The sequence below is a fragment of the Passer domesticus genome, chromosome 10, assembly GCF_036417665.1.
Source record: "Passer domesticus isolate bPasDom1 chromosome 10, bPasDom1.hap1, whole genome shotgun sequence".
In the NCBI taxonomy this organism is placed as follows: domain Eukaryota; kingdom Metazoa; phylum Chordata; class Aves; order Passeriformes; family Passeridae; genus Passer; species Passer domesticus.
Genome location: NC_087483.1, coordinates 33,967,527 through 33,979,838, shown reverse-complemented (window position 1 = coordinate 33,979,838; position 12,312 = coordinate 33,967,527). Strand labels below are relative to the sequence as shown.

The 12,312-nt window shown below is 49.5% G+C and overlaps 1 protein-coding gene across 2 annotated transcripts in view; it reads left to right on the top strand.

The window, feature by feature from the left end:
* The window catches only part of ITGB5 (integrin subunit beta 5), a 57,562-nt gene that overhangs the window by 22,522 nt on the left and 22,728 nt on the right, over positions 1-12,312 (top strand). For both annotated transcript variants that reach the window (XM_064435053.1, XM_064435052.1), the window contains exons 6-10: positions 2,718-2,879; positions 4,335-4,430; positions 5,489-5,578; positions 9,116-9,250; positions 11,510-11,939. In XM_064435053.1, the coding sequence (XP_064291123.1) occupies positions 2,718-2,879; positions 4,335-4,430; positions 5,489-5,578; positions 9,116-9,250; positions 11,510-11,939 (913 nt within the window). The remainder of the gene's footprint in view (positions 1-2,717; positions 2,880-4,334; positions 4,431-5,488; positions 5,579-9,115; positions 9,251-11,509; positions 11,940-12,312) is intronic.

Below are 12,312 nucleotides of genomic sequence, written 5' to 3'. Positions count from 1 at the left end.
TTTGGGTCCAGTCCCACCCCTGCTTTAAAAATCCTTCTTATCCCATAAGGATCAAAAACCAGATGAGAGGGTAGGCATCAGTGCAGGGTTTTTTGTTCAGCAATCCCAGTCCAATAAAAATAAATGAAATTCTCCTTGGTTATTTGCTTTAAGCGGAGCGGAGTGCTGCTCTGGGTTTCTCAGTGGAAACTGCATGCTGAAGAGCTGTATTTTCCAGTGCCTTGAGGCCGCTGGCAGAGGCCAGTGTGAGATGCTCCTTGGCATGCCAGCCTCCTTGGGGGGCTTTTTTCATAGGTTTACAGCTTTTTTTGGTGTGGGATCAGCACTGGCTCAGCCAGCCCATTCCAGGCACCCTGGTTTGATGCTCTGAGGCATCACATACTTTCAGTGCCTGGATAATGACACTGAGATTGTGGGTGCTCTTTGCTTTTTGGGAGTGAGTTCCTGAACTGAGCTGCCACAGCAGTTCTGATATTGTTTATATGGGAAAATTGTGTTGGAGTCATGGAGAGTTTGTCTGCAAAGAAATTCTTAACCCATGATTTAAAGGTGGACTTAGCAGGCAGGTGACCAGCACCAGCACCCCTGAAGTGACTTTGTAACTGCTGCTTGAATGCAGTTCCTTTTCTTTGTGTGCAGCACATTTCTACGGAAATGAAACTCAGATTAATCCTTCTAATCTCTTTGGGAGTTTCTTGGCCTTAATCATTTAAAAAGAAATCAGCTTTGGATACTCAAAGAAAAGTGAATTGGATGGGCTTCTGTCTGGTGGCTGAGTAGACTGAAAACTGCCTCTTGCATTATTAGAGCTGTAATCACTTTTGGGTTGAGTTCTTAAGAAGTTACATTTTGGCACGAGGTTTTAGCCTTTTGTCCAGTGGGGTAACTTCAGAGGAATGAATCCTGCTTCCCAGAGCAAAAAGTATTCATTACTTCCTGAGCTGGACTGTAACGTGCTGGTGCATGCTAAAGGATGTGTGTTGCCAAAAATTTCTTCCTATGGCCTTATATGCATCGTGGGGGTCTTTAAAATGTCAATAAAGAAAATAAACCTTCTGTAATTGGGAGGAAAAAGGAATCTACTCTAGAATAATGTCCCTGAAGCAAGAGTTATATTTATTGGAAAGATCAGCAGGTTTTGGGCTATGACTCACATTTGGAGGTGAAAATTGCGCTGGCATATGTGATTCTACACCCTTCTGCCTGCTCTGCCCTCCTGCCCTGCCCACACCACTGCTTTCCATAGGAAGGGCCAGCACCTTCCTGTAAACAGGGCAGAGTTTGGGTTTTGCTAAATAAGCTGAGCAGTAACTCTGGAGCAGCTGGGTATCTCCATCTGCACCGTGTTCCCATCAGTGACCCAGCTTTTCCCTTGTGCTTTCCCAAAGGATTTGTGTGCTGGTACTCTGAGCCAGGTCCTGGAGGGAGGGGGATGCTGGAAGTGTGTGGGCAGGGAAGGTGTGGGGCAGTGTCTTTACTGGCAGCTGGTCAGTGTGGCCAGCCCAAGGGGAAGCTCTGGTCAATGGGACTTTCTGCCTCCAGTCTGTGCGTGGCAGGATCTCCCTGCCGTGGCCAGCAGCAAGACCCCTGCTCACCCAGCTTGGCAGTGACCTGGCAGCAGGAGCAGCCACTGAGGGGGTTTGCTGCAGCACAGTGGTTTGCAATAATTTCATTTGGGCACCTCTGTTTCCTTCCACTTCCATTGCAACAAAATGCTTCAGTGTGCTGTTATAGGCACAGATCTGCTTCCTGGGCTGATGGAAACTTGGAAACCTGGGGAAGCTCCATGGGAGGGAAATGTTTGTAATCTAGATCTTATCCCTTTACTTGAAAAAAAAATCTGTCCTTGCATCTCTCTTCATGAAAAGACAGTGATAACGTCTGGTCCTTGCACAGGAGGGGTCAGAGGACGTTTCATGTGCTGTGCTTGATGCCTCAGTGCTTTCCTAGGGACCACTACAGCATGTCTTGACATTACCATGCTTTTAAATAGGCAGGAGTTTCTCAGAGCAGCACTGTGCAGAGTGGTTGTGTGGGATTAGTGCCAGCACCAATGGCAAAGGTCCCTGCTCTGCTCTGGCTGTGTGTACCCTGGCCCTCCTGGGCTGTGGTGCAGGGGGATGAAGCTGCCTGGGGTTTGTGTAGAGTTGTACAACGAAATAGCAGAGGCACCATGGCTTCCAGGAGATGTGTGCAGAAGGGGATCAGGGCAGAGTGTGGTTGCACCAAAGCCAGTGCCCTCAGGCAGGGACCTCACTTTGTCCATCACAGCTCAGAAACAGCCTTTATGAGCGGGCAGCAATGAAAATGCTGAGCAGGGATATTGCAGCTCTTGCTGTTGTGTTGGCCGCTCCACAGAGCTGAGGAAACAAGGTCAGGTTAAATGTCTGTGGAGGAAATTGGCAGGTCTCCTTTGGCTATAAAAGCAGCTGAAATTCTTACTCTTGGATCTGGGCAGAGAAGGTCTGGTGGACAGTCCACATACCTCCTCATGCCTTTTAAATTAAGTGTGTTGGAAGGAGATGCTGGGAAATGCTGGATGGGCTCCTGACATTTTGTTTTCATACCAGGGATGGGTGATCAGGAGCATGGTACTCTCCTAATTAATGCTAATGGGTGTGCTGCTGGCCAGGCACATGGCTGGGACCATGTGCAGGGTGAGGGGTGAAGCGTTGGCAGGGGCAGGCTGCTGTCTCACAGGGTTTGCTTTCCCCCAGGAGAAGATTGGCTGGCGTAAGGAGGCATCTCACCTGCTGGTCTTCACCACGGATGATGTGCCCCACATAGCCCTGGATGGGAAGCTGGGGGGGCTGGTGCAGCCCCACGATGGCCAGTGCCACCTGAACGAAGCCAACGAGTACAGCGCGTCCAGCCAGCTGGTGAGTGGGGCACAGGGCCCAGCCCTTGGAGACCTCGAGAACCTCTCTGGAGACCAGCCAACCCCTACTCCAGCAGAATTTGGCAAATGCAGTGCCTGGTTTAACCCAGCTTCTGCAATTTGCAAATAAAATTTGCTCTCCCTTCGGGCATTCCCCCGTAGGGAATGCTTCTGTGATGGTCAAAAATGAGTTGGTGACTTAGTGAGTTCCTTCAAAGCTTGTTGCAAGGGGTGGAAAAGTAACTTGGTGTCCTGAAAAACATTACATTTTGCCTGCAAAGTGTAGAGGAAACAGAATACGTCATCTGTTTTCTAAAATATGTCTGAGGAGGGTGGAGTCTGAGAACTGTCCAGAGGACTCTTCCTGAGGAGGGTGTATCTACCTTGATGTGACTACACTAGCAAGTACAACAAAATGCTCCTTTTATGTATAGCCTTTGAACACCACACTAACATAAGTCTTACTAATAAACAGGCGAACTAGGCCTTTTTAAAAATTGAACTCAGTGGAGGAAACTTCTGGGATGAATGAGCTTGTGCCTGCGACTTCATTATTCCATCCTTCTGCAGAAAGGTGCTTTATTCAGCAGATCACATGCACTAATTATGATTTTTATTCCTGAATGTTACCCTGTGAAGGGAAGGGAAATTGGGTGCCTGTGTTAAGGTCAGAAGCTGGTCTCTACAGTGGAACCCCCTGTGCAATCCTATCAAGTGGATGTATATGGAAGGGAGCACAGTCCCCAAACTGGCTCCCTTATGTGGAGTCAGTGCTGGGGAGCTGGCATGGGGATGCTGCCTTGGTGTTCCCATGTTTGAATCTCAGAGGCTCTCAATCCACCCTCCAGTCTTCAAGTAAATGAGATGTTTTTTCCCAAGGACAGCACTTCAGAAGCCAGCAGGAGTTTTAAACTCAAGCTGCTCTCTAGAAGCTGAGCCCTGCTTCATTCTTTTGTTGCTAGAGCAGTGTCTCCCTGCCATCCTCTCTGCCTGGGAAATCTGCAGAATTAAAGAGCTTATTGTAATCTCTTTGTGGTCCCAGTATGCAGAAAGAACAGGCAAAGGATGTTTCTGCTTTAGGAGAAAAAAATTTGGTATATTTCCACTTTCTGTAGTTCTGGATCTCCCTACCTCTGACCCCTTGAGGTAGCAGCCATTTAGCACATGTGCATCTGCTGATGGCAAAATAGAAAGGGGAAAGAAATAACCCTGTGTTTTGGGTATTGCTGTGGCTAGTGGTGTTGTCAGTCATGCATTTTAGTGAGCAGTGCTGTAGAAATATTTAACAGATTTCTACTATTTCCGTTGGGATTGTGCTAGTACATCAAGGACTTCATCCCACAACAAAACATGCCGTGTGTCTGGAATGAATTTTGCTATTGGGAAGAGAAAAGCAATGAAATTAGTATTTTTTTCTGTTTTAGCCACCAGTCTTTCTGCCTGTTTTTCCCCCTAGGATTATCCTTCCCTGGCACTTCTTGGGGAGAAACTTGCTGAAAACAACATCCACCTGATTTTTGCTGTTACAAAAAGTCATTACATCCTCTACAAGGTAAGTGCTGCCGAGTTGCCTGAGCTGGGGGGAGAGTGAAATGCCTCCTGAGGCCCTGGGGAGTGGAGGCAGCTGCAAACATGTGTGTGCAGTGGCAAACACGTGTGTGCAGTGGTAAGGGTGCATGCATGTGGCCACAGGCTGCCCAGTGCAGGCAGACAAGGCTCAGCCCTGCTGGTCCTTTCAGCAGAAAGCACTAAAGCTTCTTAGAGCAAACAGATATATGTGTGTTAGTGAGCATGTGAAGAGCTAAAATAGACTCCATGTTAATCTGGATGTTCGGATGGCTGCCAGGGTGCAGCGTGCCAGAGAGCAGAAACCTGCTCGGCCCATTCTGCAGTGACTTAATCCCATTACCTAATCATGCACAGCGTTTCTGCCCAGCTGTGTTTTTCCATCACGGAGTCCAGGGCCCTGACGTGCCACACACAATTTGAACTCTCCTGCCATTCCTGCTCTCCCCTTCAAAAGGGAAGTTGACCCAAGGCACAAAGACCAGCCTGTGTCCAGAGCTGCCCTGCGGGGTTTTGCTGCTCTGCGGATGCAGGGGTGGTGTTTCAGGCGGGGTTGCTTTTGGAAACCTCTGCTGAGGCCCTCCAGGCTCAAGCAGGAACAACAAGCAGCCGTGTTGCTATGGTGGGGATGCTGCTGTTCACCCATGGGGAGTGGGAGGGCTGAGCTTGTTCTCCACCCCCTCTCCTGGGGATGCTCAGGGTTGGGAGGGAAGTTGGGACAGCCACCCCTCCCTCCCTGCAGTGCCAGCTTTCCCGAGTGCACAGCAGCTGGGTCTTGCCCCCCACAGCAGCAGAGCCAGGTATGTTTGCTCCTGACCCATGGCCATGAGCTTTGTTTAATATTTGACATGCTTCATTAGCAGTGCTTTACTTTTGAAAGCTCCACATTAACCGGAGCCAAAACATACCATGTACACCACTGGGTGATGGGGCAGTGTGTGTGGCCTGTGTCCCTGGCATGGGATCAATCCCTCCTCATCCTCTGCTTTCCACTCTGCACCTCAACATTTTAATTTTTCTTCTTTTTTTTTTTTTTTTTTTAAGAACTTTACCTCTTTGATCCCTGGAACAACAGTGGAGATTTTGCACAAAGATTCCAAGAATATCATTGAGCTGATTGTCAAAGCCTACAACGTAAGTGCATTTTAATACCACAGCTGCTGAAGTGAAAAGGGCTAAGAGCTTGGCCAGCTCAGCTCCCCCCGGTGAGCTCCACCCAGCTTGGCTGCCTCCCTCCCCTGTCCTCTCCACACTGCTGGAGCTGGGATGTCCACCCTGGGGAGGGAAACAAGATGTGTGAGCAAGACAAGAAGCATGGATACCCAAGAGAGCCTGTGGGACAGCAGAAATTTTACCTAATGTTTCCTGTGTGCAGAATTACCCCCAAACACAGCCCCCATCTAAAACAGGTCTCTCTCAGAGCACCCTACCAGTAGGTAAAATAGATTCTTTCTTTTAGAGGCCTATCAAGGATGCAACTGGGCCCAGGTAAGGTTTCATTCTTGCCTTGCTCTTCATGCAGCCCACATTGGTTTTCAACACCCCATGAGTATCACCGTGCTCCCAAAGGAGCCCTGCTGCAGCCTGCCCTGGCACAGTGAGGAGGACAGCAAAGGACCTGGAGTTGTACTGCTGACCTGATGTCATCCATCTCCATGCAGATCAGGGAAGCAGACCAATTAGAAGCAGCTAAATTGCATGTTCATAGCATAATTAGTGTCAACATTTGTGCCTACTTCTCTCTGAATTCTTATGGGTCAGGTCTTCGTGATCCTGCAAGGATTTTCCTTGGGTGTTGGGCATGGAGATGTGACCCCATAATAGGTAGAGTTGTTCGTGCATGGGACCTGTGGGCACAGCTTTCAGTGGCTGCAAGCTCTTCTTGGTACTATGTTCATTAGTGCAGGGAGTCAATAAGAACTTCCTTGGAGGAGTTTACACATCCAGAATCCATGTAGGGTTGTGGTGTGCTTTGTGTGATCTATAAAGTTCTTCCTTCTTGTCTCCCATCTCCCTGCAGTTAATGGTTATGCCCTTGGGAAGAGTGCTTCCCAAAGTTTCACCCTCTAAGGAAGGCAATGAATAGTTAATGCTGCTAATGAGGCCCAGGAGACACTGCTAATCAAAAGCCCAGTTGTCCCAGTTTGTCCCCTTGAGGTTGGAGAGTCTTGTGACTGAGATGCTTGGCTGGGGAGAAATAAATTAATATTTATTCCACGTTGACTTTGCATGTGGCCTCAGTGCCCTCAGGTAGAAACCTCCCTTTGCCTTGTTTTTGCAGCTGTAAGATGCATCCATGCCTCCATTTCACCACCCCTCAAGCCTTTGCAGATCAATACTGCTGAAGCTGATGAAAACCATTGGGAATCCTGTAGCTGCACCACTGCTTCCTTTTTTTGCTTGTGAGCTTTCCAGCAGAGCTGCCTGGAAACCACTTGGGTGCTTGACCAAGGTGGAATGAGCTCTGTGGGTTGCCTGACTGCTGAGACTGGGGTTAGTTTCCTGCCTGTTCAGCTGGGTGATAGGTGTGGGTGGACCCCCAGGAATGCTGTGGGGAGCTGGCAGCTCCTGCCTGTGCCATGGTCAGCCTGGGGCCACTGGAAACCTGGCACCCACCCAGCCTGTCTCCTCTTGGTAGCTTTGTTTTTTTCCTGAAATGACAGAGGAAATTCTCACTGAAGGAGATTACTAAAATTCTGTTTCCCAAATGGGAGTGAACCTTTTTTTATTCTCTGTGCAAAGGAAAGTCTGAGCCTGGAGAAATCCTTCATCTGCAAACAGGGACTGTCTTCTGCAGGGTGGCAGTGGCTGATGTTCTGGGCCTGGGCTCAGTCCCTCCCCTTCAGTGTTTTCTCCATCTCTGGTCCTCTCTCATCTGCTTCCCCTCACTGATGCACACATCAGACTTGCTCAGGGCTTACATTGCCCTCAAGATCTCTTTTCCCCATCTCTTCATCTTCCATCTCCCTTTTCATCTGCCCAGCATGCTGTCCCCTCTCCCTCATCCCATCAGGTGTGAAGTAAAAGAGAACAGGGACTGCTTTCTCCCTGCCCTTCCCCCAAATCTCAAGATACCTGAGAGATGGCTCGTGGAAGGCTGTGCCCAGACACAGGGCTGAGATGAAAGCAATGGGATGCTGGTTTAAGAAGCACTTTCCTAAACCAAATCCAGGCAGGTCCTGGGAGTGTTTCTTGTTGCAGCCGCCAGTTGCCCTCTGTGGTGTTGTTAGAAGACACTGGTGTGTACAGTGCCAAGGGGCTGAAAATAATGACACTGCATTTAGGGTAACAGCAGCACTATACAGGACTAAGAGGATTTGTGTAGGAACATAGGATGAGCCTGTGCATGGCCATACTGAGGCGTGGCCTGGTGTCCTCTTTCCTGCCATGCTGCTGATGGGATGCTCTGGGGAAGAAGACAGGGGAGCATATCAGTGTAGCAGCTAATTTCTACAGGATGGTTTGAGCAGAGCAGCATCCATAGATTAATTGGCAATTGGCACATGCAGCGTTCAGTCCACAGTCCCTACGATCCCAGTTGCTACCCCATGAACAGCTTCTCTGTTACGGTGGAGAGATGGGAATTATTCCTTTCTTTCCTCAAGGACTGTTTGGATTCACCCAGCCAAAACTCATTTATTTCCTGTCCATTTCTAGAAGCACTGGGTCTTTGCTGGCATGTGGACCCTGCTTTTGTCATCACATGTACTGGCAAGAGGTCTGAATTATCACTTTTCCTTAATCTGGCCTCTTTGGTGAGGGCTGGGTACAAGGGGAAGAGGGATGGAGCTGGAAGCTGGCTTTGGATAATAAGCATATTTGTACAAAAAGCTCCATTTTGAAAAACTTTGTCGTTTTTGGACACCACTGGTATGAAAATCAGTTCCAGCCGTTGAAAGAATTAAACAAAACAATGTCATTCTGAATTAATATTTATAAACTTCATTTTGTTGTGACTTAAAAAGTCTGTGTATGCAGCAGGGCAGAGTTGAGAAGCAGAAGAAAGGGGTAGAAGCACACCAAAACCTCACAGATGGAAAATGCTCTTCACTTTGAAAAGTTGTTTCAAAGAAAGAGATTTTTCATTAATTTTTTCCCATGGTGCTGTTTCCAGCTGACACTTATGAAAGGGTGCTTTTTGTTCAGCTTTTTCATCTAAGAGGGAAAATACATTTTTCTGACCGGTTGGGTGAAATGAAGAAAGCAAGACAGAGTTAGTGCAGTTTCACATCTTCTCTGCACAACAGACATTGTAGGACAGCTGAAAGTGGAGAATCAGGCTTTGCACTTTGCTCAGGAGCTGGTTTATGGGGAGAAGAAGGTGCAGATGTGCACAGAAAGCTCTGACCTTTAATTCAGAGATTTTCTGTTTCTGGTCAAGGTTTTCTTTTTTGTCTTGTGCACCCGTATGTTTCCAGTGCTGGTGCAGTGTCCATGACACCCTGCAGGGGTGGTAGGCAGCTCCCTGTGAACCTAGTTGTGATCATCAGAACTCTTCTGGGCTGGTTGAGTCAAATTCAAATGTCAATGTGTGTGCAGGGGTGATTTTTTTTCATGTAGGTGCAGAGATATCCTGTCCACCCTCTGGAAACACCGGGAGAAGAGACTAAAGCAGAAGAAACCCTTGTGTCTTCGGGAGCTTAATGGTTTGCTTTCCCATTGTGTTTCCAGAGTATTCGGTCCAAGGTGGAGCTCACAGTCTGGGACAGCCCTGAGGACATTGGCTTGACCTTCACTGCCACGTGCCAGGATGGGTTGTCCTATCCTGGGCTCAGGAAGTGTGGGGACCTCAAAATTGGAGATACGGTGAGTCTGCCTTTTAATCTGTGCCCTGGAGAGGCTCTTTCACCTGCTTCCCTCCGGTGATGAGTGGTTCTGGGCAACAAAACACAGTTTTGCTCATTTTCCTCATGATGATACAGAAACCCACAGAGAGTGGCCCTGCTAGAAAATAGTTCTGGGTGATGCAGGTCAGTCCAACGTGAGCTGTGAGGAAAGAGGGAATACAAGCATCCTGTCTACAGTACTGAGCTAAAGGTCCGGATCAGGCAGCAGGATGCAATAGTCAAAAATGGACTTTTTTCCCTTATTCACAGATATTCACATCACACTCTCACCTGTGAAATTCCATAGGCAGCAGCCCTCCTCTCCTGTGTTCAATTCCTAGGTTATTGGATGGCAGCACAGGCTGAAATAAATGTTAACATGGCATAATCTATCCTGTGCTTTTGAAAAAGCAGCGAAGCTGAGCTTTGCTTGTTTAAATTGAGTGTTGTTGCAGATAAATGAGTTGCTGGGCTGCAGGGCTAGGGCAAGAGCGCTCAGGTTGGTGGGGAATCTCCTGCCTTTCTTCAGACTTTTGCTGTCCGAGGCCATGGGTGTGGGCTCATTAGCAGCCTGATTGCCTTATTTGAGAAGAGTGACTCTGCAAACATACCAGAGCTCTCAGTGCTGTGGCATATAAAAATAGTTTGAAAGAGTCAACAGTAGCTGGAGTTTTACCTCACCAAATAAGGATCATGTGAGGTGTTAAACAGGGAGGTGGCCTTGCTTTTTAAACTGAATTTACTTGGTCTTGGATAGGTGGGTAGAAGCAATCCCTGTAGCTCCTTGTTCCTACAGCAAAACTTGAACCCCCAAGGAAGCAGAGTCAGTCTGGTGGTTGATCCTGGGCTCCCAGCTTTGGCAGGAGCAGGGGAATGGCTCCAGCTGCTGCAGCTTGTGCCATAAAGGGTCTGGCCGTGAGGGCAGCAGGGAGCTGGCACTGGCACCGCTCCATTTTAGAGGCACCCTGAGTGTCAAGGTACCTGCACAGGCAGAGATACCACAGGATTGTGAGGTCGTGTACCGCCACACCCTCTTTTCAGCTGCTTTCTGCCCCATTGCTTTCAGGAGATTTGACTCCTGCTAGGGAAGTTTCCACAAAGAGGATCATGCTGGCACTGGGCCCTAATCTGCCAGGGTTTAGTCCTGGGGCTGTGGGTGTCAGTGGGTGAAAGGGAGCAGGATTACCCTGATCTCCTTAGCTTGCTTTCTGATCTCCTCCTCTGTAATTTGAGCTTCCATCCTAATTGCTTCAGGCCTTGGGAATGGGAGGGGGTCAAGGGAGGTTTCTTGGGGGTGCAGCGCTCCTGCCAGGGGAGGCTGCTGTGTCTTCATCTGCACATCACCCCTTGACCTGTGGGACAGTGAAGTCAGTGAGAGCTTGAGGTGACCCCCAAATGTCCCCAGAGAGAAAGCATTCCTTCCTGAGGCCCAGGAAAGGGTCCCATTTCCTTGGAATAAGGTTAATCCTCCTTGCTAACTGGCAGCTCTGGGCAGCGCTGACCAGCCCTAACAAAGAGCAGGATTAAATCCGGGGCTAAGCAAGCAACCAAAGTATGGTCTTGGTTTTCTCAAGGAGAAAATCCCTGACACTGGATTGTAGCAACATAAAATGAGTAGGGGTGTGAAGTATAACCATTCAATGGTGTGTAGAACCCTTCTGAGGCCATGCTTGATGGAAGCATCCATTCACATGGCCTGTGAGCAGCATGCCAAAAGCTTGGGACTGTGGGGCTGACACACATTTCCACATGCAAATCAGGAGTCCCATAAAACCCTCTAACCTTATAGGCATCTTGGGTTCTTTGCTGTGCTGGTTAGATCTTTGATAGTGCTTGTTTTGAGAGAGTTTTCTATTTTTAGTAGCGTGAAAACTGGGTTATTTGCTAGAGTTTTGCCGTGTTTGTTTCATGGGAATAGGCAGGTTCCTTCCCACTTCACTGAAACCACTGGTGCCTGATGGGGAAAATTGCTGTGAATGGCTGACAACAGAGAGTTTTAAAATGCTTTGGATGCCCAGCCCTCACGGGACTGGCAGATGTTGGTGCACTGAGCTGCAGATACCCTTGCTGGATGTGGAATTGTTTGGGGTTTTTTGTACACCTGGGAGTGAAGCTCTGACACGCTGAGCTGGGCCCCGGTCCGTGGAATCCCTCCATGGATTTTTCCCAGCACATTTGCCGGGGAGCACCATTGGCACCTGCTCTGGGCCCGTGCCTGTCACCTTCCATCTCCCCCCAGGTTTCCTTCGAGGTGGCCGTGGAGGCGCGGAGCTGCCCCGCCGAGGACGCTTCCCACAGCTTCACCATCAAGCCGGCCGGCTTCCGGGACACGCTGGAGGTGGCGGTGACCTACAGCTGCCAGTGCGGCTGCACCGGCCGGGCCGCGCCGGCCAGCGGCAAATGCAGCGGCAACGGGACCTACGCCTGCGGGCTCTGCGACTGCGACCCCGGCTACCTGGGGGCCCGCTGCGAGTGCCAGGAGGGGGCCGGCGGCGAGCTGCACCAGGCGCTGTGCCGCGAGGCCGAGGGCAAGCCCCTGTGCAGCGGCAGGGGCGAGTGCAGCTGCAACCAGTGCCAGTGCTACGAGAGCGAGTTCGGCAACATCTACGGGCCCTTCTGCGAGTGCGACGACTTCTCCTGCGCCAGGTACAAGGGAGTCCTCTGCTCAGGTAGGAGCCTTCCCTCCCTCGTGCCCCTCCGTGTGGTGGCAGTGCGAGAGCTGACCCAAAACGGGGCTGGAGTGTGCCGGGAATCTGTTTCTGGAGGAGTCTGTGCTCCCTTTCTTATGGGAACGAGGAGGGAGAGGTTTAGAGGCTTCCACAGTTAAGAGCAAAAACTGCATCGTCCTCATCAGAACTGGGTTTCCAGTCAACTGGAGTTTTAGCCCACCAAATAAGGATCATGTGAGGTGTTAAACAGGGAGGTGGCCTTGCTTTTTAAACTGAATTTACTTGGTCTTGGATAGGTGGGTAGAAGCAATCCCTGTAGCTCCTTGTTCCTACAGCAAAACTTGAACCCCCAAGGAGGCAGAGTCAGTCTGGT